At 48.6% G+C, this 23,595-nt stretch overlaps 1 protein-coding gene across 4 annotated transcripts in view; it reads left to right on the forward strand.

Annotated features, from left to right (window-relative positions):
• HNRNPR (heterogeneous nuclear ribonucleoprotein R) overlaps window positions 1–23,595 on the forward strand; it is a 355,793-nt gene that overhangs the window by 244,257 nt on the left and 87,941 nt on the right. For all 4 annotated transcript variants that reach the window (XM_069223913.1, XM_069223912.1, XM_069223911.1 and 1 more), the window contains one exon: window positions 19,203–19,408. In XM_069223913.1, the coding sequence (XP_069080014.1) occupies window positions 19,203–19,408 (206 nt within the window). The remainder of the gene's footprint in view (window positions 1–19,202; window positions 19,409–23,595) is intronic.

A 23,595-nucleotide genomic window follows, 5' to 3' on the forward strand; every position in this document is an offset into this window, starting at 1 on the left:
GCATGGTAACACTGGGCTTGCAGGATGCTATTTTCAAATATCTGACCTGCAGTCTCACAGGAGTTACCTACAGTTTCAGGAAGAATAGGAGCACTTTCAGTTTGTGCTTCCCTTTGATCTTACCAGTGCATCTTGGGTGTTAACAAAGGTGATTGCGGTGGTTGCAGGCCATCTGCCAAGGTCACAAATACCAGTCTTCCTTTACCTCAACAGCTGGCTGTTGAAGGCGGTATCGCCTCAAACAGTCGTAAACTACCTATAGATAACTGGCGACCTGTTGACATTGTTTGGTTTTTCCATCAATCCATTAAAGTCCTACCTGACTCCTTCACGACTCCCCTTCATTGGGGGCCATCCTGTATACACTGCTCTTTTGAGCCATCCTTCTGCCTCACTGAGTCTCAACCCTTGGCTTTGATAGTAGAGTGGCTCTGATGTTTCTAAGCCTCTTGGCCTGCTGCACCCTGCTGGGGGACCACACCAGGTGGAGCGTGGAGTCTCTGCAGTGAGAGCTGAAATGTGAGCACAGCACCAAATGGACCTAACAGATCATCCAGACATTGAAGGAGAGGACTGAAAATCTGCAGTGATTGCTGCTTGTATGCAGGTTGGACTGGTGACAGACCCCCCCTCCCTACCTCACCTTAATCGAACGGTTGTGACAGATGCATTGTTACCAATTTGGAGAGGTCACCTAGGAGAGGTAGAGATCAGAGGACTCTGGTCTGCAAAGGAGGCTTGCCACCGCATCAACTTGTTGGGAGTTGCGAACAATCACTTTGCACTAAAAGTGATCCTCCTGACCATCAGAGTGGAATGGGTGCACATTCTTGTGTGCAGCATGTTCACCATGTGGTATTGCAACAAGTGAGCAAAGTGATGTTCTCGGTCCTGTGCCAGGAGGCCCTGCTCCTTGAAGTGGCTGAGCTCTTGACACATCTCCCGGATTGCCCAGCACCTGTCAGGATCTTTAAACACCAGAGTGGACAAACTGTTGTTGGTGCCTAGTAGATTATGAATGGCAGTTAAACTCATTGCACAGGGCATCTTCTGGGAATGGGGAAAACCCTGGCTCGATCTGTTCTCCACGGCAGAGAACACACAGTGTCCAAATCCTTAAATCCTTGCGTCTCCAAATCCTTGCATGTCCATCAGCATTGGGGATCGGGGCTCCTATATGCCTTTGATCCCCTCCCTCTCCTGCCCCGGGGAGTTATTAATGGTTTACTCGACACCAAAACTGCCCATCAGGAAAACCAAAAATGTTTTGGTTGCGCTTCCGAGACCTCTTGTGTATATACTTCTTTTTGGGCTTACTGCTTTTCATTGGTTTGTGTTTGTCCTTTAAAAATATTTGCTTGCTAATGGTAAATCTTTCCTATTTGTCCTTCCTTTCCAGTCCAAAGAGCAGTGCCCCAGTATTTCTACCAGTCTCAGTTTAAGAACTACTTTTTTCTTTCTCTAAGAGCATTTGACCAAAGCACTGGATGTTTTCAGTGCTCCGAAGTCAGTTTCTGTAAACAGGGTGTTAAATCCTCTTATTTTGTTACATTTGCTGTGCCTTCAAAGACCGAAGTCAAATGTTAGAGGCTGTTTTCTAGGGCGCTTGTTTTGCACTCTGCCTCTTTTAGCACCCAAGCTGCCCGGCCACCATGTTAAGCTCTGTATGCACTGCTTGCCGGGGCATGCAGTTCCTCTTGTGTTTTCAGCACACTTCTTTTGCATCACCAGTGCTGCAGGGACTACATTCCCCATGGTGCCCAGCACTTACTCGCTTCCCTGCTGACATCACTGGCTGGTTGAGCTGGTGTCTGTTTTGTTCAAAGTTTTGTTTGTTGTTGCCGCCAAGTTTCCCTCCTTGGAAGGGCGCAGTGCTCTAGGTCAACAAAACGTTTACATGCAGAAACGGCGAGAAAGGAGCGATGGTTCGTCCATGTAGGAAATTACCCTCTTTCTTGCCATGGGTTACCCACATTTTCTGCCTGTTGTCATTGTGTTTGACTGTGTCCACTGGGATCCTTCTAACCAGGACCCCAGTGGTTATGCTCTCTCCTGTAAAGTTTGGCAACTGTACCTTTTTCTTCCCACAATTGGCATACTGGTCACCCAATGTAGTCCCTAGTATATGGTACCCAGGGCATTGGGGTATAAGGGGATCCCTATGGGCAGCAGCAGTTATTCTGCCACCCATAGGGAGCCCATGCAAAGGGTTCTGCAGGCCTGCTGTTGCAGTCTCCATAAAACGGGCATGCACCCATTTTCACTACAGGTCACTGCACCAAATCACTAAGTCACCCCTATGGTAAGCCCTCTCAGCACAGAGGGCAGGTTGCAGGTACCTGTGTGTGAGGGCACCACTGCACTAGCAGAGGTGCCCTCACAAGCTCCAGCTCCATTTTCCTGGACTTTGTGAGTGCGGGGACGCCAATTTACGCATGTACTGGACATAAGTCACTACATATCTCCAGCTACATAATGGTAACTCGGAGCCTGGGCATATTTGGTATAAAACATGTCGGAATCATACCCTATACTGTTGCAAGTATTGAAAGTATGATTCCATGCACTCTGGGGGCACCTTAGAGGACCCCCAGCATTGCTACCACCAGTCTTACAGGGTTTTCTGGGCAGCCCAGCTGCTGCCCTTCTGCTTGATCTGATCCAGCCCAGGAAGGCAGAACAAAAGATTTCCTTTTGAAGAGGGAGGTAACACCCTCTCCCTTTGGAAATAGGTGTGAATGGCGTGGGAGGGTGTAGGAAGTTGGCTATGTATGCACTATTTCAAAGTAAGGAATAGTATGCACAGAGTCCAAGGGTTCCCCTTAGAGGTAAGATAGTGGCAAAAAGAGATAATACTAATGCTCTATTTTGTGGTAGTGTGGTCGAGCAGTAGGCTTATCAAAGGAGTAGTGTTAAGCATTTGTTGTACACACACAGGCAATAAATGAGGAACACACACTCAGGGACAATTCCAGGCCAATAGGTTTTTGTATAGAAAAATATATTTTCTTAGTTTATTTTAAGAACCACAGGTTCAAATTTTACATGTAATACTTTGAATGAAAGGTATTGCAGGTAAGTACTTTAGGAACTTTGAATAATCACAATAGCATATATACTTTTCAAATACAACACATATAGCTATTTTAAAACTAGACAGTGCAATTTTCACAGTTCCTAGGGGAGGTAAGTAATTGTTAGTTCTTGCAGGTAAGTAAACCACCTACTGGGTTAAAGTTTGGGTCCAAGGTAGCCCACCGTTGGGGGTTCAGAGCAACCCCAAAGTTACCACACCAGCAGCTCAGGGCCGGTCAGGTGCAGAGTTCAAAGTGGTGCCCAAAACGCATAGGCTTCAATGGAGAAGGGGGTGCCTCGGTTCCAGTCTGCCAGCAGGTAAGTACCCGCGTCTTCGGAGGGCAGACCAGGGGTGTTTTGTATGGCACCGGGGGGGACACAAGTAAGCACTGAAAGTACACCCTCAGCAGCACGGGGGCTGCCGGGTGCAGTGTGCAAACACACGTCGGGTTTTCAATTGGAATCAATGGGAGACCAAGGGATCTCTTCAGCGATGCAGGCAAGGGGGGGGGGGGGCTCCTCGGGGTAGCCACCTCCTGGGGGTCACTCCTGCACTGGAGTTCCGATCTTTCAGGTCCTGGGGGCTGCGAGTGCAGGGTCTTTTCCAGGCGTCGGGATCTGGGAGTCAGGCAGTCACGGTCAGGGGGAGCCTGGGGATTCCCTCTGCAGGCGTCGCTGTGGGGGCTCAGGGGGGGGCAACTCTGGCTACTCACGGTCTCGTAGTCGCCAGGGAGTCCTCCCTGAAGTGTTTGTTCTCCACAAGTCGAGCCGGGGGCGTCGGGTGCAGAGTTGCAAGTCTCACGCTTCTGGCGGGAAACACAGTTGTCTTTAAGTTGCTTCTTTGGAAACAAAGTTGCAGTCTTGGGTGAACAGGGCTGCTGTTCTCGGGAGTTTCTTGGTCCTTTTAGAGCAGGGCAGTCCTCTGAGGATTCAGAGGTCGCTGGTCCTGGGGAAAGCGTCGCTGGAGCAGTTTCTTCAGAAGGGGGGAGACAGGCCAGTAGAGCTGGGGCCAAAGCAGTTGGTGTCTCCGTCTTCTCTGCAGGGTTTTTCAGCTCAGCAGTCCTCTTCTTCTTAGGTTGCAGGAATCTGAGTTCCTAGGTTCAGGGGAGTCCCTAAATACAGAATTTAGGGGTGTGTTTAGGTCGGGGAGGGCAGTAGCCAATGGCTACTAGCCCTGAGGGTGGCTACACCCTCTTTGTGCCTCCTCCCAAGGGGAGGGGGTCACATCCCTATCCCTATTGGGGGGGATTCTCCATCTGCAAGATGGAGGATTCCTAAAAGTCAGGATCACTTCAGCTCAGGTTGCCTTAGGGGCTGTCCTGACTGGCCAGTGACTCCTCCTTGTTTTTCTCATTATCTCCTCCGGCCTTGCCGCCAAAAGTGGGGCTGTGGCCGGAGGGGGCGGGCAACTCCACTAGCTAGAATGCCCTGTGGTGCTGTAACAAAGGGGAGTGAGCCTTTGAGGCTCACCACCAGGTGTTACAGCTCCTGCAAGGGGGAGGTGATAAGCATCTCCACCCAGTGCAGGCTTTGTTACTAGCCACAGAGTGACAAAGGCACTCTCCCCATGTGGCCAGCAACATGTCTCGAGTGTGGCAGGCTGCTAAAACCAGTCAGCCTACACGGGTAGTTGGTTAAGGTTTCAGGGGGCACTTCTAAGGTGCCCTCTGGGGTGTATGTTACAATAAAATGTACACTGGCATCAGTGTGCATTTATTGTGCTGAGAAGTTTGATACCAAACTTCCCAGTTTTCAGTGTAGCCATTATGGTGCTGGGGAGTTCGTGTTTGACAGACTCCCAGACCATATACTCTTATGGCTACCCTGCACTTACAATGTCTAAGGTTTGGCTTAGACACTGTAGGGGCACAGTGCTCATGCACTGGTTCCCTCACCTATGGTATAGTGCACCCTGCCTGCTAGAGGGGTGACTTATCTATACTGCATAGGCAGTGTGAGGTTGGCATGGCACCCTGAGGGGAGTGCCATGTCGACTTACTCATTTTGTCCTCACCAGCCCACACAAGTTGTCAAGCAGTGTGTCTGTGCTGAGTGAGGGGTCCCCAGGGTGGCATAAGACATGCTGCAGCCCTTAGAGACCTTCCCTGCCATCAGGGCCCTTGGTACCAGGGGTACCAGTTACAAGGGACTTACCTGGATCCAAGTGTGTGCCAATTGTGAAAACAAAAGTACAGATTAGGGAAAGAACACTGGTGCTGGGGCCTGGTTAGCAGGCCTCAGCACACTTTCAAATCAAAACTTAGCATCAGCAAAGACAAAAAGTCAGGGGGTAACCATGCCATGAGGCATTTCCTTACAGAGGGGTAGCCTCCCCAAGGCACTGGTATGCTTTGAAGGGCACATTTGGTGCCACCCCGTGCATAAACCAGTCCAAACCGGTTCAGGGGCCCCCAGTCCCTGCTCTGGCACGAAAATGGACAATGGAAAGGGGAGTGACCCCTTCCCTGTCCATCACCACCCCAGGGGTGGTGCTCAGAGCCCCTCCAGAGGGTCACTGGGCTCTGACATCTTGTTTCCAAGATTGGCATGGAACTCTGGTACCATCTAAGTGGCCAGGGAGGTGATATCAGAGCCCCCTCCTGATAGGTGCTTACCTGGCTAGGAGACCAATCCCCTTTCAGGACTATTTAGGGTCTATCTCTTGGGTGGGGTCCTCAGATTCGGTTTGCAAGATTGCAGCAGGACTCCTCTGCAACCTCTACTTCGACTTCTGGCCTCCGGAACTGCGACTGAAACCTCCAGGACCTGACAAACTGCCTTCAAGAAGAATGCTTCGGCAACATTTTCCAGGGCTCCTGCCAGCAACTGCAACATTTCCACCTGCTGTGCATCCACTGAGGATGGCGTGTCTTCAGTCTGCACTAGAAGAAAGACGGAATCTCCCTTGAAGTCACTCCCCTGCATCTGCAGGCACCTGCTGCAAAAGCTACCGGCTGCGTGGATCTCCTCTCATCCTGAGCTGTGTGGATCCTACATCACGGGTGGTGGTCCAGAGTAGTCCTCTTGGTCCTCTCTGCCAGCCCTCCAACTTTGGTGCATGTAAGCCTTTGCCTTCCCATGCAGGACAATACTGTAGGAAGTTGGCTCTGTATGTGCTATTTCAAAGTAAGGAATAGCATGCACAGAGTCCAAGGGTTCCCCTTAGAGGTAAAATAGTGGTAAAAATAGATAATACTAATGCTCTATTTTGTGGTAGTGTGGTCGAGCAGTAGGCTTATCCAAGGAGTAGTGTTAAGCATTTGTTGTACATACACATAGACAATAAATGAGGTACACACACTCAGAGACAAATCCAGCCAATAGGTTTTGTTATAGAAAAATATATTTTCTTAGTTTATTTTAAGAACCACAGGTTCAAATTTAACATGTAATATCGTGTTTGAAAGGTATTGCAGGTAAGTACATTAGAAACTTTGAATCATTTCAATTGCATGTATACTTTTCAAGTTATTGACAAATAGCTATTTCAAAAGTGGACACTTAGTGCAATTTTCACAGTTCCTGGGGGAGGTAAGTTTTTGTTAGTTTTACCAGGTAAGTAAGACACTTACAGGGTTCAGTTCTTGGTCCAAGGTAGCCCACCGTTGGGGGTTCAGAGCAACCCCAAAGTCACCACACCAGCAGCTCAGGGCCGGTCAGGTGCAGAGTTCAAAGTGGTGCCCAAAACGCATAGGCTAGAATGGAGAGAAGGGGGTGCCCCGGTTCCGGTCTGCTTGCAGGTAAGTACCCGCGTCTTCGGAGGGCAGACCAGGGGGGTTTTGTAGGGCACCGGGGGGGACACAAGCCCACACAGAAATTTCACCCTCAGCAGCGCGGGGGCGGCCGGGTGCAGTGTAGAAACAAGCGTCGGGTTTGCAATGTTAGTCTATGAGAGATCAACGGATCTCTTCAACGCTGCAGGCAGGCAAGGGGGGGGCTTCCTCGGGGAAACCTCCACTTGGCCAAGGGAGAGGGACTCCTGGGGGTCACTTCTCCAGTGAAAGTCCGGTCCTTCAGGTCCTGGGGGCTGCGGGTGCAGGGTCTTTTCCAGGCGTCGGGACTTAGGTTTCAGAGAGTCGCGGTCAGGGGAAGCCTCGGGATTCCCTCTGCAGGCGGCGCTGTGGGGGCTCAGGGGGGACAGGTTTTGGTACTCACAGTCGTAGAGTAGTCCGGGGGTCCTCCCTGAGGTGTTGGTTCTCCACCAGCCGAGTCGGGGTCGCCGGGTGCAGTGTTGCAAGTCTCACGCCTCTTGCGGGGAGATTGCAGGGTCTTTAAAGCTGCTCCTTGAAACAAAGTTGCAGTCTTTTTGGAGCAGGTCCGCTGTCCTCGGGAGTTTCTTGTCTTTTTCGAAGCAGGGCAGTCCTCAGAGGATTCAGAGGTCGCTGGTCCCTTGGAAGGCGTCGCTGGAGCAGAGTTCTTTGGAAGTCAGGAGACAGGCCGGTGAGTTTCTGGAGCCAAGGCAGTTGTCGTCTTCTGGTCTTCCTCTGCAGGGGTTTTCAGCTAGGCAGTCCTTCTTGTAGTTTGCAGGAATCTAATTTTCTAGGGTTCAGGGTAGCCCTTAAATACTAAATTTAAGGCCGTGTTTAGGTCTGGGGGGTTAGTAGCCAATGGCTACTAGCCCTGAGGGTGGTACGCCCTCTTTGTGCCTCCTCCCAAGGGGAGGAGGTCACAATCCTAACCCTATTGGGGGAATCCTCCATCTGCAAGATGGAGGATTTCTAAAAGTTAGTCACCTCAGCTCAGGACACCTTAGGGGCTGTCCTGACTGGCCAGTGACTCCTCCTTGTTGCTTTCTTTGTTCCCTCCAGCCTTGCCGCCAAAAGTGGGGGCCGTGGCCGGAGGGGGCGGGCAACTCCACTAAGCTGGAGTGCCCTGCTGGGCTGTGACAAAGGGGTGAGCCTTTGAGGCTCACCGCCAGGTGTCACAGCTCCTGCCTGGGGGAGGTGTTAGCATCTCCACCCAGTGCAGGCTTTGTTACTGGCCTCAGAGTGACAAAGGCACTCTCCCCATGGGGCCAGCAACATGTCTCTAGTGTGGCAGGCTGCTGGAACTAGTCAGCCTACACAGACAGTCGGTTAAGTTTCAGGGGGCACCTCTAAGGTGCCCTCTGGGGTGTATTTTGCAATAAAATGTACACTGGCATCAGTGTGCATTTATTGTGCTGAGAAGTTTGATACCAAACTTCCCAGTTTTCAGTGTAGCCATTATGGTGCTGTGGAGTTCGTGTTTGACAGACTCCCAGACCATATACTCTTATGGCTACCCTGCACTTACAATGTCTAAGGTTTTGTTTAGACACTGTAGGGGTACCATGCTCATGCACTGGTACCCTCACCTATGGTATAGTGCACCCTGCCTTAGGGCTGTAAGGCCTGCTAGAGGGGTGTCTTACCTATACTGCATAGGCAGTGAGAGGCTGGCATGGCACCCTGAGGGGAGTGCCCTGTCGACTTACTAGTTTTGTCCTCACTAGCACACACAAGCTGGCAAGCAGTGTGTCTGTGCTGAGTGAGAGGTCTCCAGGGTGGCATAAGACATGCTGCAGCCCTTAGAGACCTTCCTTGGCATCAGGGCCCTTGGTACTAGAAGTACCAGTTACAAGGGACTTATCTGGATGCCAAGGTCTGCCAATTGTGGATACAAAAGTACAGGTTAGGGAAAGAACACTGGTGCTGGGGCCTGGTTAGCAGGCCTCAGCACACTTTCAATTGTAAACATAGCATCAGCAAAGGCAAAAAGTCAGGGGGCAACCATGCCAAGGAGGCATTTCCTTACAATACCCTGTGCACTGCGTCTCTTGCAGCTGCCAAGCGTTGTTTGCATCTCCTCCAAGCGATCTTTAGGCGACGTGTAGCTCCATTCCCCAGTACTCCTTCCTGCAATGCACAGCCCTTTGCATGGATCACCTGCGGTGTGGAATAGTTTTCTGTAGTGCTGTGTAGGCTCCTTCTCCAACTTTTGTGCCTCCTCAAGCCCCCTCCCCCCCCCCCCCCCCCCCCCTCCCCGCAGCAATTTTCCACTAACCGCAAGATTGCCTTTGCCAAGGCTTGTTGGTTGAATTCCTGCACCATCACCCATCTGCAATCTTCACTTCAGCGTGGAACATCTTCTGCATCCATCAGGAACTCTTCTCCGGCTGACCAGTCCTTCCTCACCGTCGACCAAATCCTGAAAGTACAGCTGGTGGGTAGTAGCTACTACACCTCCTGGACTCCACTGACACTTTTGGACTCAGTCCCCTCTCGCCACTGGGCTTCTCCAGGACTCCACCGCTGGTTTCTTGCAGTCTCGTCTGTCTTCTTTTCTTCTTTTCCTTCCTTTTAGGTAGTTTGGGGAAATTCCAGTGACTTATCCTGATTTCCTGGTCGCTGGATGTACTGTTACCTCTTTGGTTTTCTAGTACTCCCAGCTCCCCTCTACACTTCCACTTACCTAGGTGGGGTGTCCTGTGTTCGCATCCCATTTTTTTAGTATATGGTTTGGGCTCCCCCTAGGGTCACTATTGGCTATCTACATTTGCACTACTTTCTAACCTTTTCTACACCTTTTACTGTTTACTAGTGTATATAATTAGGGTATTACCTCCTATTTGAGGGTTTCTCTTATAGTATTTTGTGGTATTGTGATCCAAAAATAAAGTATCTTTCATGTGTGTAAGGGCTGTGTGACTACAGTGGTTTTGCTTGAGCTTTGCATGTCTCCTAAATATGCCTTGGTTGCTCATCCACAGCTACCTCTAGAGAGCCTGGCCTCTAAACACTGCCTACACTTCACTAGAGGGGATACCTGGTATAAGGTGTAAGTACCTTAGGTATCCACGTCACACAAGGCTAGCCTCCTACGGTCCGTCTTCTTTTAACAAAGCAAACACCACCATAGTCAGCAGGCGATTGAGTCGGTGCTGGGCACCATGGGGCATGTAGCCCCATACAAAAATATTGTTATATATATATATATATATATATATATATATATATATATATATATATATATATATATATATATATATATATATATATATATTCAATGGCATGTGTAGCTGCAGATACACATGCTGTGCACATCCCGCCATCTGGTGTTGGGCTCGGAATGTTACAAGTTGTTTTTCTTTGAAGAAGTCTTTTTTCGAGTCACGAGACCGAGGGACTCCTCCCATTTCGACTCCATCTTAGATTGTTTTTTTTCCGCCATCGGGTTCGGACATGTTCCTTTTCGCTCCGTGTTTCGGGTCGGAAAGTTAGTTAGAAGCTCGGAAAAATCGACGGTATTGTTTGCGTTCGGTATCGGGTTAGTTACAACAGATCGACACCGAATTAAGAAGAGCTCCGGTGGCCCTTTGGTTTTTTTTTCCATCCCCGTCAGGGCCTGGTCGGCCCGGCCACGTGTCTCTTCAAGGCTGATGGAACGGACCCCATTCCGCTTCTGTCCAAAATGCCATAACAAGTATCCATATACAGATCAACATCTGGTCTGTAACTTGTTTGTCACCAGAACACAAGGAGGATACTTGTGAGGCCTGTCGAGCGTTTCGGTCCAGGAAGACACTCGGGGACGAAGAGCAAGAAGACTGCAAATGGCGTCGGCGCCGAGAGGACAAGAGCGTTTCGAGGACGAGGAAGAAACATTCTCCACCCAGGAGTCGGACTCTGAGAAGATCGATCCCGAGGAAACGCCTAAAACCGTGAGTAAGACGTCAAAACCAAGAACTCACGAGAAAAGCGCTAAAGCCCAGGGGACGCCACCGCCAACAGGCCATGGCTTAACCCGAAAAATAGGTGACCGTTCATCGGCACCGGAAAAGGGCGAGCTGGTGTCGAAGTCATCCGACTCCGGTCGAGATACCGGCACACAGCAATCTCGGGCCCGAGATAGTGGCTCAGAGAAGATTCGGCACCGAGACAGCGGCACCGAAACGGATCGCCACCGAGAGAGCACGACGCCGAAAGTAAAAAAGGTTTCGTCGGAGCCGAAAAAAGCAGCCGAAAAGGTTTTGGTACCGAAATATCCGGCCTCGGAACCGAAAACAAGTTCCTACACTGAGGAACAAGGACTGTCCACACAAATGAAGACGCATAGATTTGGACAGGAATTACAGACCATAGAGCCAGATCACACACAAAGATGGCTCTTTATTCAAAAAGATACAGGGAAGATCAGCACTCTTCCTCCAGTCAAGATCAAACACAAGCTTGCCTTCCAAGACAAGGACAAACAGCCACACGCAAAGGTGTCTAAACAAGTAACACCGCCACCATCCCCACATCACTCTCCGCAACCATCACCGGTAGCCACTCCACCAATGATGCAATCCCCAACTCATACAGGAATGAGTCAAGATGACCCTGACGCATGGGACCTTTATGACGCACCAGTGTCAGATAATAGTCCAGAATGCTATCCAGCTAAACCATCGCCACCAGAGGATAGTACAGGCTACGCACAGGTGGTGTCAAGAGCAGCGGCATTTCATAATGTCAGCCTTCATTCAGAGCCCATTTAAGACGACTTTCTTTTTAATACACTGTCGTCCACACACAGCCAATATCAGAGTCTTCCTATGCTACCCGGAATGCTAAAACACTCCAAACAAGTGTTTGAGGAGCCTGTTAAAGGGAGAGCCATTACTTCAAGAGTAGATAAAAAATATAAACCGCCACCAACAGACCCAGTGTACATTACACAACAGCTAACACCAGACTCTGTTGTAGTGGGAGCAGCGCGCAAAAGAGCCAACTCTCATACTTCAGGAGATGCACCAACTCCAGATAAAGAAAGTTGAAAATTCGATGCTGCAGGCAAAAGGGTGGCGGCACAGGCAGCAAACCAGTGGCGTATTGCAAATTCGCAAGCTTTGTTAGCCAGATATGATAGGGCCCATTGGGATGAGATGCAACACCTTATTGAACATTTACCCAAGGAGTTCCAAAAAAGAGCGCAGCAAGTAGAAAAAGGACAGAGTATCTCCAATAATCAGATACGGTCAGCAATGGATGCTGCAGACACAGCTGCTAGAACTGTCAACACAGCAGTAACATTAAGGAGACATGCATGGCTGCGTACATCAGGATTTAAACCAGAGATACAGCTAGCTGTGCTGAATATGCCATTCAACGGACAGCAGTTGTTTGGGCCGGAGGTGGACACTGCGATCGAAAAACTTAAGAAAGACACTGACACGGCCAAAGCCATGGGCGCACTCTACTCCCCACAGAGCAGAGGCACATTTCGAAAGACACAATTTCGAGGGGGGTTTCGAGGGCAAACCACAGAAGCCACAACCTCACAAACAAAGCCCACTTACCAGAGCCAGTATCAGCGGGGAGGTTTTCGGGGACAATATAGAGGGGGACAATTTCAAAGGAATAGAGGAAAGTTCCAAAGTCCCAAAACTCCTCCAAACAAGCAGTGACTTCAAGGTCACAAATCCCCAACACATAACACCTGTGGGGGGGAGACTAACCAAGTTTTACAAACATTGGGAGGAAATAACAGACACTTGGGTCTTAGCAATTATCCAGCATGGTTATTGCATAGAATTTCTCAAATTCCCTCCAAACAGCCCACCGAAAACACACAATATGTCAAAACAACATATAGATCTTCTAGGACTAGAAGTTCAGGCATTGCTACAGAAAGAAGCAATAGAGTTAGTACCAAAACAACAAATAAACACAGGAGTTTACTCCCTGTACTTTCTGATAACCAAAAAAGACAAGAGTCTGAGACCTATACTAGATCTCAGAACATTAAACACCTACATCAAATCAGATCACTTTCACATGGTTACATTACAAGACGTAATCCCACTGCTCAAACAAGACTACATGACGACACTAGACCTAAAGGATGCATATTTCCATATACCAATACATCCTTCACACAGAAAATACCTAAGGTTTGTATTCCAAGGGATACATTACCAATTCAAAGTGTTGCCATTCGAAATAACAACTGCACCAAGAGTTTTTACAAAATGCCTAGCAGTAGTAGCTGCACATATCAGAAGGCAGCAAATACATGTGTTCCCGTACCTAGACGATTGGTTAATCAAAACCAACACGCTAAGACGGTGTTCACAACACACAAAATATGTCATAGAAATCCTCCACAAACTAGGTTTCTCAATCAACTACACAAAGTCACACCTTCTGCCGTGTCAAACACAGCAATACTTAGGAGCAACAATCAACACAGCAAAAGGGATTGCCACTCCAAGTCCACAAAGAGTTCACACATTTCACAATGCGATACTGTAGGAAGTTGGCTCTGTATGTGCTATTTCAAAGTAAGGAATAGCATGCACAGAGTCCAAGGGTTCCCCTTAGAGGTAAAATAGTGGTAAAAAGAGATAATACTAATGCTCTATTTTGTGGTAGTGTGGTCGAGCAGTAGGCTTATCCAAGGAGTAGTGTTAAGCATTTGTTGTACATACACATAGACAATAAATGAGGTACACACACTCAGAGACAAATCCAGCCAATAGGTTTTGTATAGAAAAATATCTTTTCTTAGTTTATTTTAAGAACCACAGGTTCAAATTTAACATGTAATACCTTGTTTGAAAGGTATTGCAGGTAAGTACATTAGGAACTTTGAATCATTTCAATTGCATGTATACTTTTCAAGTTATTCACAAATAGCTATTTTAAAAGTGGACACTTAGTGCAATTTTCACAGTTCCTGGGGGAGGTAAGTTTTTGTTAGTTTTACCAGGTAAGTAAGACACTTACAGGGTTCAGTTCTTGGTCCAAGGTAGCCCACCGTTGGGGGTTCAGAGCAACCCCAAAGTTACCACACCAGCAGCTCAGGGCCGGTCAGGTGCAGAGTTCAAAGTGGTGCCCAAAACGCATAGGCTTCAATGGAGAGAAGGGGGTGCCCCGGTTCCAGTCTGCCAGCAGGTAAGTACCCGCGTCTTCGGAGGGCAGACCAGGGGGGTTTTGTAGGGCACCGGGGGGGACACAAGCCCATACAGAAATTTCACCCTCAGCGGCGCGGGGGCGGCCGGGTGCAGTGTTAGAACAAGCGTCGGGTTCGCAATGGAAGTCAATGAGAGAACAAGGGATCTCTTCAGCGCTGCAGGCAAGGGGGGGCTTCCTCGGGGAAACCTCCACTTGGGCAAGGGAGAGGGACTCCTGGGGGTCACTTCTGCAGTGAAAGTCCGGTCCTTCAGGTCCTAGGGGCTGCGGTGCAGGGTCTTTTCCAGGCGTCGGGACTAAGGTTTCAGAGAGTCGCGGTCAGGGGAAGCCTCGGGATTCCCTCTGCAGGCGGTGCTGTGGGGGCTCAGGGGGGACAGGTTTTGGTACTCAGTCGTAGAGTAGTCCGGGGGTCCTCCCTGAGGTGTTGGTTCTCCACCAGCCGAGTCGGGGTCGCCGGGTGCAGTTTTGCAAGTCTCACGCTTCTTGCGGGGAGATTGCAGGGTTCTTTAAAGCTGCTCCTTTGGATAAAGTTGCAGTCTTTTTGGAGCAGGTCCGCTGTCCTCTGGAGTTTCTTGTCGTCGTCGAAGCAGGGCAGTCCTCAGAGGATTCAGAGGTCGCTGGTCCCTTTGGAAGGCGTCGCTGGAGCAGAGTTCTTTGGAAGGCAAGAGACAGGCCGGTGAGTTTCTGGAGCCAAGGCAGTTGTTGTTTTCTGGTCTTCCTCTGCAGGGGTTTTCAGCTAGGCAGTCCTTCTTGTTGTTGCAGGAATCTAATTTCTAGGTTCAGGGAGAGCCCTTAAATACAAAATTTAAGGGCGTGTTTAGGTCGGCGGGGGTTAGTAGCCAATGGCTAGTAGCCCTGAGGGTGAGTACACCCTCTTTGTGCCTCCTCCCAAGGGGAGGGGGTCACATCCCTAATCCTATTGGGGGAATCCTCCATCTGCAAGATGGAGGATTTCTAAAAGTTAGTCACCTCAGCTCAGGACACCTTAGGGGCTGTCCTGACTGGCCAGTGACGACTCCTTGTTATTCTCATTATTTTCTCCGGCCTTGCCGCCAAAATTGGGGGCCGGGGCCGGAGGGGGCGGGCAACTCCACTAGCTGGAGTGTCCTGCGGTGCTGTGACAAAGGGGTGAGCCTTTGAGGCTCACCGCCAGGTGTTACAGCTCCTGCCTGGGGGAGGTGTTAGCATCTCCACCCAGTGCAGGCTTTGTTACTGGCCTCAGAGTGACAGACACTCTTCCCCATGGGGCCAGCAACATGTCTCTAGTGTGGCAGGCTGCTGGGACCAGTCAGCCTACACAGATAGTCGGTTAAGTTTCAGGGGGCACCTCTAAGGTGCCCTCTGTGGTGTATTTTACAATAAAATGTACACTGGCATCAGTGTGCATTTATTGTGGTGAGAAGTTTGATACCAAACTTCCCAGTTTTCAGTGTAGCCATTATGGTGCTGTGGAGTTCGTGTAAAACAGACTCCCAGACCATACACTCTTATGGCTACCCTGCACTTACAATGTCTAAGGTTTTGCTTAGACACTGTAGGGGCACAGTGCTCATGCACTGGTACCCTCACCTATGGTATAGTGCACCCTGCCTTAGGGCTGTAAGGCCTGCTAGAGGGGTGTCTTACCTATACTGCATAGGCAGTGAGAGGCTGGCATGGCACCCTGAGGGGAGTGCCATGTCGACTTACTCGTTTTGTCCTCACTAGCACACACAAGCTGGTAAGCAGTGTGTCTGTGCTGGGTGAGGGGTCTCTAGGGTGGCATAATACATGCTGCAGCCCTTAGAGACCTTCCCTGGCATCAGGGCCCTTGGTACCAGAGGTACCAGTTACAAGGGACTTATCTGGGTGCCAGGGTGTGCCAATTGTGGAATCAAAAGTACAGGTTAGGGAAAGAACACTGGTGCTGGGGCCTGGTTAGCAGGCCTCAGCACACTTTCAATTCAAAACATAGCATCAGCAAAGGCAAAAAGTCAGGGGGTAACCATGCCCAGGAGGCATTTCCTTACAACACCTTAAATAGACCTTTTCGTCACAGCAGAAATGCAAAATACCAAATCTTCGCATCCAGGCACCCACACCCTCTGCTCCATGGATGAACTGGTCAGGGTAATTTGCCTACACTTTTCCACTTCTCCCTTTCATTTCATTCCTGGTTCGGAAAATCAGGCAGACATCACTCACCATGATCCTTGTAGCTCCCACTTGGGCATGTCAGCAGTGGTTCACTAAACTGCTGGACCTTTCACTAGTTCATCACGAGAAGCTCCCCAACAGAACAGATCATCTGACAAAGGATCAAGGACAGATCAGACGTCCAGACTCTGAGTCCCTCAACTTTGCGATATGGCTCCTAAAGTCATAGAGCTTGGGCATTTAGGATTGCCTTCGGAATGTATGGACATTCTCAGGGAAGCTCGTGGACCTACAACTAGAGCATGTTATGCAGCAAATTGGAAAAGTTTTGCGTGTTACTGTCAATCCAAACAAATTAACCCCATTAAGGCTTCTGTACAAGACATTGCTTATTTGCTTCATTTAAAGAAAGCCAATATGGCTTAAACTTCTTTGTCTTCACCTTGCAGCGATGGCTGCATACATACAAAGCAGAGAACATACTTCTGTGTTAAGAATACTAGTTATCAAAGCCTCTATGGAATGCCTTAAGTCATTCCACCCAGGGTGCCTCCAGCACTCTCCTGGAATCTTAATATAGTACTTACCTGGCTCATGGCGCCTCCTTTTGAGCCACTTCATTCATGTCCTCTTCAGTATCTTTCTTGGAAAGTGGCGTTCTTAGTCGGTATCCCATCACTCAGACGTGTTAATGAACTCCAGGCCCTAACGTTTAAAGAACCATTCTTCCAAATACGCAAAGACAAGGTAGTGCTTCATACAAATCTGAAGTTCCTACCCAAAGTGATTTCTCAATTTCATATCAATCAATCCATTGGTTTACTAGTTATTTTCCTGCAACCTGGATCAATTGCAGAAAGAGCTCTCCACACTGTAGATGCCAAGAGCTTTTCACACTCTAGATGCCAAGTGAGCACTCATGTACTACATGGATAGGACCAAAGATTTTAGGAAACAAAATGTCTCTTTGTAGCATTCTCTCTACCTCATAAGGGTACCCCAATGTTAAAAAAATTTTTACAAAAAAAAAAAAAACAAAAAGGGAAAAAACAGCATATCTAGATGGATAGTTAAATGCATACAAACATGCTATGCAAAGGCAAAAGGGCAGTTACCTTTGACTCCTAGAGCACATTCCCCTAGGAAAAAAGAGGCCACCATGGCCATCTTAGGAAACATACCTTTAGCTGACATTTGCAAAGCAGCTACTTGGTCTATACCACATACATTCACAAAGTATTATTGTGTTGATGTGTTGCATGTCAGCAAGCCAGTGTAGGCAGGCTGTCCTAAGAAAACTTTTTCAAACAACCACAACTCCCACAGGCTGGCCACTGCTTTCATGGAGGGACTGCTTTGCAGTCTTTTCAGAGCATGTGTATCTACAGCCACACATGCCACAGAACAGAAAATTTTACTTATCCAGTGGACATCTGTTTGTGGCATGTAGTGCTGTAGATTCTCATGCGCTCTCCCTCGGATGCCTGTGGCTGGTCCAGTTACCATATACTTGTGTATATATTTGTACATATGTAGATACACTTGCATGGACATCTTTCTCTATACTTCTTCTATACACACTCTCATCCGCCTTCGGGAAAACAGTCTAACAAAGGACTCGATGCCCATGCGCAGTATCACTGAGAAAGTCACTCGATCCTGTGACTTGAAAATGCTTCTTCGAAGCATATCAACTTGTTAAACCCGGACCCAACGCTAGATGGCAGGCGTATGCAGAGCATGTGAGTCTACAGCACTACATGCCACAAACAGATGTCTACTGGGTAAATAACATTTTCCATATTTTTTTTTTTAGATTGATTACAAATCTTATTTGAGTTTTGGAAAAGGAAGACTACCTACATATTTCTCCCATGCCCCTTCTCCACTGATGCCCCACCCCAGTATGCATGTACCATACTGTTCCCCTGGCCCACTCTTCCCCCTCCTCCACTGCTTCCTCTGCTTTCTCCCCAGCCGCTATCCCACTGGTGTCCCCTGTCTCCCCTGCCCCGCCCCCTTGCCTACTGTTGTTCCCCTTTCTCCCCTGCCCCACCTCTCCCATTGTCCCCTTTCTCCCCTGCCCTGCCACTACTGTTGTCCCTCCCTCCCCTGCCGTTGTCCCTTTCTCCCCTGCCACTACTGTTGTCCCTCTTTCTTCCCCTGCCCCTCCCCTAATGTTGTCCCCCTTTCTCCCCAGCCCAGCTCCTCCACTACTGTGGCCCCCTCATCCTTCCCTATCTTTAGCCCACTCTCCTGCCATGCCCCTCCGCTACTGTTGGCCCCCGTTTTGTCTGCCCTGCCCCTCCCCTACTGTTTAATCCTCTGCCCCTCCCCTTCTGAAGGCCCCTATTCTGCCCTGCTCCACCCTTCTCCCACTGTTAGCCCCTCTTTCTCTTTAACTTGTTGCATAGACACAGACTGCAAGAGTGGGATAAGCAAGCTAGTGAATGTGTAAAGGTGGGAATTACTTGTAGTTTTCAAAGGACCAGATTTGTATAAAAACATCCTGGGATACGCCCAAGCTATACAGCAAAGGGTTAACATTGAAAAGTAACAGCCTTGTTATACTGTTTGCTTAAGTAATTTTCACTTTTAATGTTGAATTTTGGCTTTAAGCAGAGTGACTGGAATTATACCACAGCAAGGTCCAAATTATGCAGGCAGAAAATGCAAATTATGCAGAGTAATAGAGCAATTTTTTTGTGGTATTATTTCATTGTTATTCCTACATGTTAACACTGTCTTGGCACATGTTTCACCTCATTAGTAGCAGTTTATTTACAGTAATGAGTAACAGTCATCCTTTGCAAAGGTTTTTCCATTGTTCCGCAACATGTGTTGCCTCATTTTTATTAACTTAATTTGTTCGAGCTAGGAAAAATGTTTGTGTTAAAAGCAGAAGATGGATTATGTATTATGTGGCGAATCAATAGTTATACAAAATAAATACCAGGAGCAGAAACCATATAATTCCAGTGGCCTGGCAATACATTTTTTAATTAAGGGTATAAATTTGTGAAATGTTATTCAAAACTTTCCATTGTTTTTTTTTGTTTTGTTCCAAATGTTTAGAATTTTTGGTGGATGTCATTCTGTATCATCAGCCAGACGACAAGAAAAAAAATCGAGGATTCTGCTTCCTGGAGTATGAGGACCACAAATCAGCAGCACAAGCAAGGCGGCGGCTGATGAGTGGAAAAGTAAAAGTATGGGGAAATGTAGTGACTGTAGAATGGGCAGACCCTGTTGAGGAGCCTGATCCTGATATAATGGCAAAGGTATTTTTTTTCCTTTTTCCTTTCTATGAATTATACAAGTACTGATGGACAAAGTGGGAGCTTTAGACTATTAACAAAGATATCATGGGAACAACTTTCCACGCAATTATAGAGATTTTGTATTGTGAATAATGTGCATAGTTAGGCCCATATCTTATCTAGGCTTTGAATTGTTACTTTATAATATATTGTTGTAGAAAACTAAAACTTACATGTGATAATTAAGAGTTATGATCTTGGAGCTGTACACAAGGACAAAATACCTTTTACATTCAAGCATGCTGGATAAAGTCATTGGGTGGGGGGTGGTATCCAAAAGGTAATATGACAATCAGTAAATGGAACTTGACTGAATTGACATATAACTTATTTTATCTGTAAGTTAATAGCATACACCAGATAATGGTGTGAAAGCAACAAAACGTAAAACCAAGTACCTTCAGGTGCCTAAGTGTACCTTAGTGTGCATAATTTAGCCCTATTCCTGATGATCTAAAATTTACTTAGGCTGGTTCTACATTACTTTCATGTGTTTTTTTCATGAATCTTAGGATTCTGTTCGTTTGGAGACATCCAGGGGATTCATTTTCGGGACTCACTCTTCCCACTTACTTCTCCATGGCCGGAGTCCCCTCAGAATCCACAAGCTTCCCTTGGTAATGCCAAGCTTATCCTGCGAAACCATACACAAGTGTGTTTTTGCATGCAATACCGCACATTTTGTCTAAGTGTCTTAATCCTCAAATTGAAGATCCTGATTATGACAGCAATTCATGATTTAAAAAAACAAAACGGTAGCTTGTAATCAAGCTTGCACCTTCATTGAAGTCTATAGTTGCTTCTTGATACTTCTAATCTTTTTGCTACTGTAGGAAGTTGGCTCTGTATGTACTATCTCAAACTGAGAGATAGTTTGCACAGAGTCTTAGGGTTCCCCTTAGAGGTTGATCGTGGCAATAATAGATAATACCAATGCTCTTTTTGTGGTAGTGTGGTCGAGCAATAGGCTTATCAGAGGGTAGTGTTAAGTATTTGTTGTACACACAGGCAATAAATGAGAACACACACTCAGACTTAACTCCAGGCCAATAGGTTTTTATATAGAAAAATATTATTTTCTTAATTTATTTTAAAACCACAAGATTCAGATTTCAAGTAAGTACATAAATTGTACGGTACTTGGCACAGGTAAATATAAAACTTTGAAGTAAAACAATAATCTACACAGATTGGCATAAAATGGCAATAAGCTATTTTAAAAGTGGACACTGCAAAATTCAACAGTTCCTGGGGGAGGTAAGTAAAGGTTAGTTTGTCAGATAAGTAAAGAACTTACAAGTTCAGTCTCCGGGGCATAGCCAGCCCACCGTTGGGGGTTCAAGTCAACACCAAGCACCAGCAACACAGGGCCGGTCAGGTGCAGAGGTCAAAGAGGGGCCCAAATAACATAGGCGCTATGGAGACTAGGGGTGCTCCGGTTCCAGTCTGCTAGCAGGTAAGTACCTGCGTCCTCTGGGAGAAGACCAGGGGGGTTTTGTAGCGCACTGGAGGGGGTTTCCCAAACAGGCACACCAAATACACCCACAGGGGCGGCCGGGTGCAGTGTGCAAAGGAGGAGTCCGGTTTTGGTTGAAAACAGTGGAGGTACCCAGGGGTCACTAGCGATGCAGGCAGGGCACAGGGGGGCTTCTCGGGCCAGCCACGACCGGGTAACGATGAGGGCCGCCTGCTGGTCACTCCTCTTGTGCTTGGGGGCTGCGGGTGCAGTGCTTGTTCCAGGCGTCCTGTTCTTTGTTACCGGACAGTCACGGTCAGGGGGATCCTCTTGATTCTCTCTGCAGGCGTCGCAGTGGGGGTAATATTGGGTCTGCAGCTCAAGCCGTGCACAAGAAGGCTTCTTTGTCTTTTGTAGTTCATTAGTCTGGCCACCACAGGCCTGAGATGTGACTCAGGTGGTGGCTGCTGCCTCAGCACTTGGTGGGCACACTCCACAAGATAACGAGCTGACAGTTTCAGGAGTGCGACTTCTTATGCCAATCATGTTGCGAAGGAGCACCCTGGGCCTGAACTTATTTCCCCTTCAAGAAAACCAATAATTCGGAGGTCGTTGCGTCGATCACCATTCAGAGTACTCCGTTCTGCTTTATAGTTCATGGACCTTGGCTGTGAGAGACCGCATCTGTCCGTCCAGGTCGGACACTGTGGGCCAGATTTCATCCAGCGTGCATTCTGTTTGTGTGACACGATGTAGGAAAATGGCTCCTTGTTGCAGTTACACCACCCCCCCCCCCCCCCCACACACACACTTTTTTCCGGATGTTGATGCTGACTTGACTGAGAAGTGTGCTGGGACCCTGCTAACCAGGCCTCAGCGTTCTTTCACTAAAAATGTACCATTGTTTTCACAATTGGCACACCCCTGGCACACAGATAAGTCCCTTGTAAAAGGTACCAGTGGTACTAAGGGCCCTGTGACCAGGGAAGGTCCCTGTGACCAGGGAAGGTCCCTAAGGGCTGCAGCATGTGATGTGCCACCCTAAGGAACCCCTCCCCTAACACATGCACACTGTCATTGCAGATTGTGTGTGTTGGTGGGTAGAAAAAAGGCAAAGTCGACATGGCATCCCTCTCAGGATGCCATGCCCACAAAACACTGCCTGTGGCATAGGTAAGTCACCCCTCTAGCAGGCCTTACAGCCTTAAGGCAGGGTGAACTATACCACAGGTGAGGGCATAGCTGCATGAGTACTATGCCCCTACAGTGTGTAAGTCCATTCTTAGACATTGTAAGTGCAGTGTGGCCATATTAAGTATATGGTCTGGGAGTTTTGCAAAAACGAACTCCACAGTTCCATAATGACTACACTGAATACTGGGAAGTTTGGTATCAGACCTCTCATAATAATAAACTCACACTGAAACCAGTGTTGGATTTATTAAAAATAGCACAGAGAGGGCATTTCAGAGATGCCCCCTGTGTTTTACTCAATCCTTCAGTGCAGGACTGACTGGTCTGTGTTAACCTGCCACTGAGATGAGTTTCTGACCCCATTGGGTAAGAGCCTTTGTGCTCTCCGAGGCCTGAAACAAAGCCTACACTGGGTGGAGGTGCTACACACCTAACCACCCCCCCCCCCCTCCCCTTCCTTACCCCCTCTCTCCTTGCAGGAACTGTAACACGTAGCAGTGAGCCTCAAAGGCTCAGACTTCGTGTTACAGTGCCCCAGGGCACTCCAGCTAGTAGAGATGCCCGCCCCCTGGACACAGCCCCCACGTTTGGAGGCAAGAGAGATAATGAGAAAAACAAGGAGGAGTCGCCCCATCAGCCAGGTCCCACTCCTAAGGTAACCAGAGCTGAAGTGACCCACCCCCTGAGCCCAACCCCCACCCCCTCCTTGGAAAATCCTCCTTCTTATTTTGGAGGATTTAGCCGAATGGGGTTAGGGATGTCCTCCCCTCCCCAAAGAGAGGGAGCACAAGGAGGGTGTAGCCACCCTCAAGGACAGTAGCCATTAGCTACTGCCCTCTAACCCTGACACACCCCTAAATTCAGTATTTATGGGCGACCCTGAACCCAGGATTTCAGATTCCTGATGACCTACAAAGGACGACTGAGACCTGAAAACCCGCAGAGAAGAAGGAAGACGACCACTGCTTTGGCCCTGGCCCTACCGGCCTGTCTCCTTATTCAAAGAACCTGCAACAGTGACGCATCCAGCGGGACCAGCAACCTCTGCCGACTCAGAGGACTGACCTGCAAACCCAAAGGACCAAGGAAACTCCTGTGGACAGCGGCTCTGTCCAAAGCAACAAGAAGAAACCATCTTTAAAGGGACTCTCACCTCACTCCTGAAGCGTGAGTCCCCAACACTCTGCACCCGACGCCCCAGGCCCATGTCCAGAGAAACCAACACAGCAGTGAGGACCCCCAGGCGACTCCCACGGTGTGTCCACCCTGAGACGACCTCCATGCACCCCCACGGTGACGCCTGACCGTGACTGCCCGGTAACAAAGAATCTGACGCCTGGAAGAAGCACTGCACCCGCAGCCCCCAGGCCCGAGAGGAACCAACTACCGGTGCAGGAGTGACCAGCAGGCGGTCCTCATCTGTGCCCAGTCGGTGGCTTACCCAAGAAGCCCCCCCTGTGCCCTGCCTGTATGCCAGAGTGACCCAGAGTCCCTCTAT

Source organism: Pleurodeles waltl, chromosome 3_1 (assembly GCF_031143425.1).
Source record: "Pleurodeles waltl isolate 20211129_DDA chromosome 3_1, aPleWal1.hap1.20221129, whole genome shotgun sequence".
Lineage (NCBI taxonomy): Eukaryota > Metazoa > Chordata > Amphibia > Caudata > Salamandridae > Pleurodeles > Pleurodeles waltl.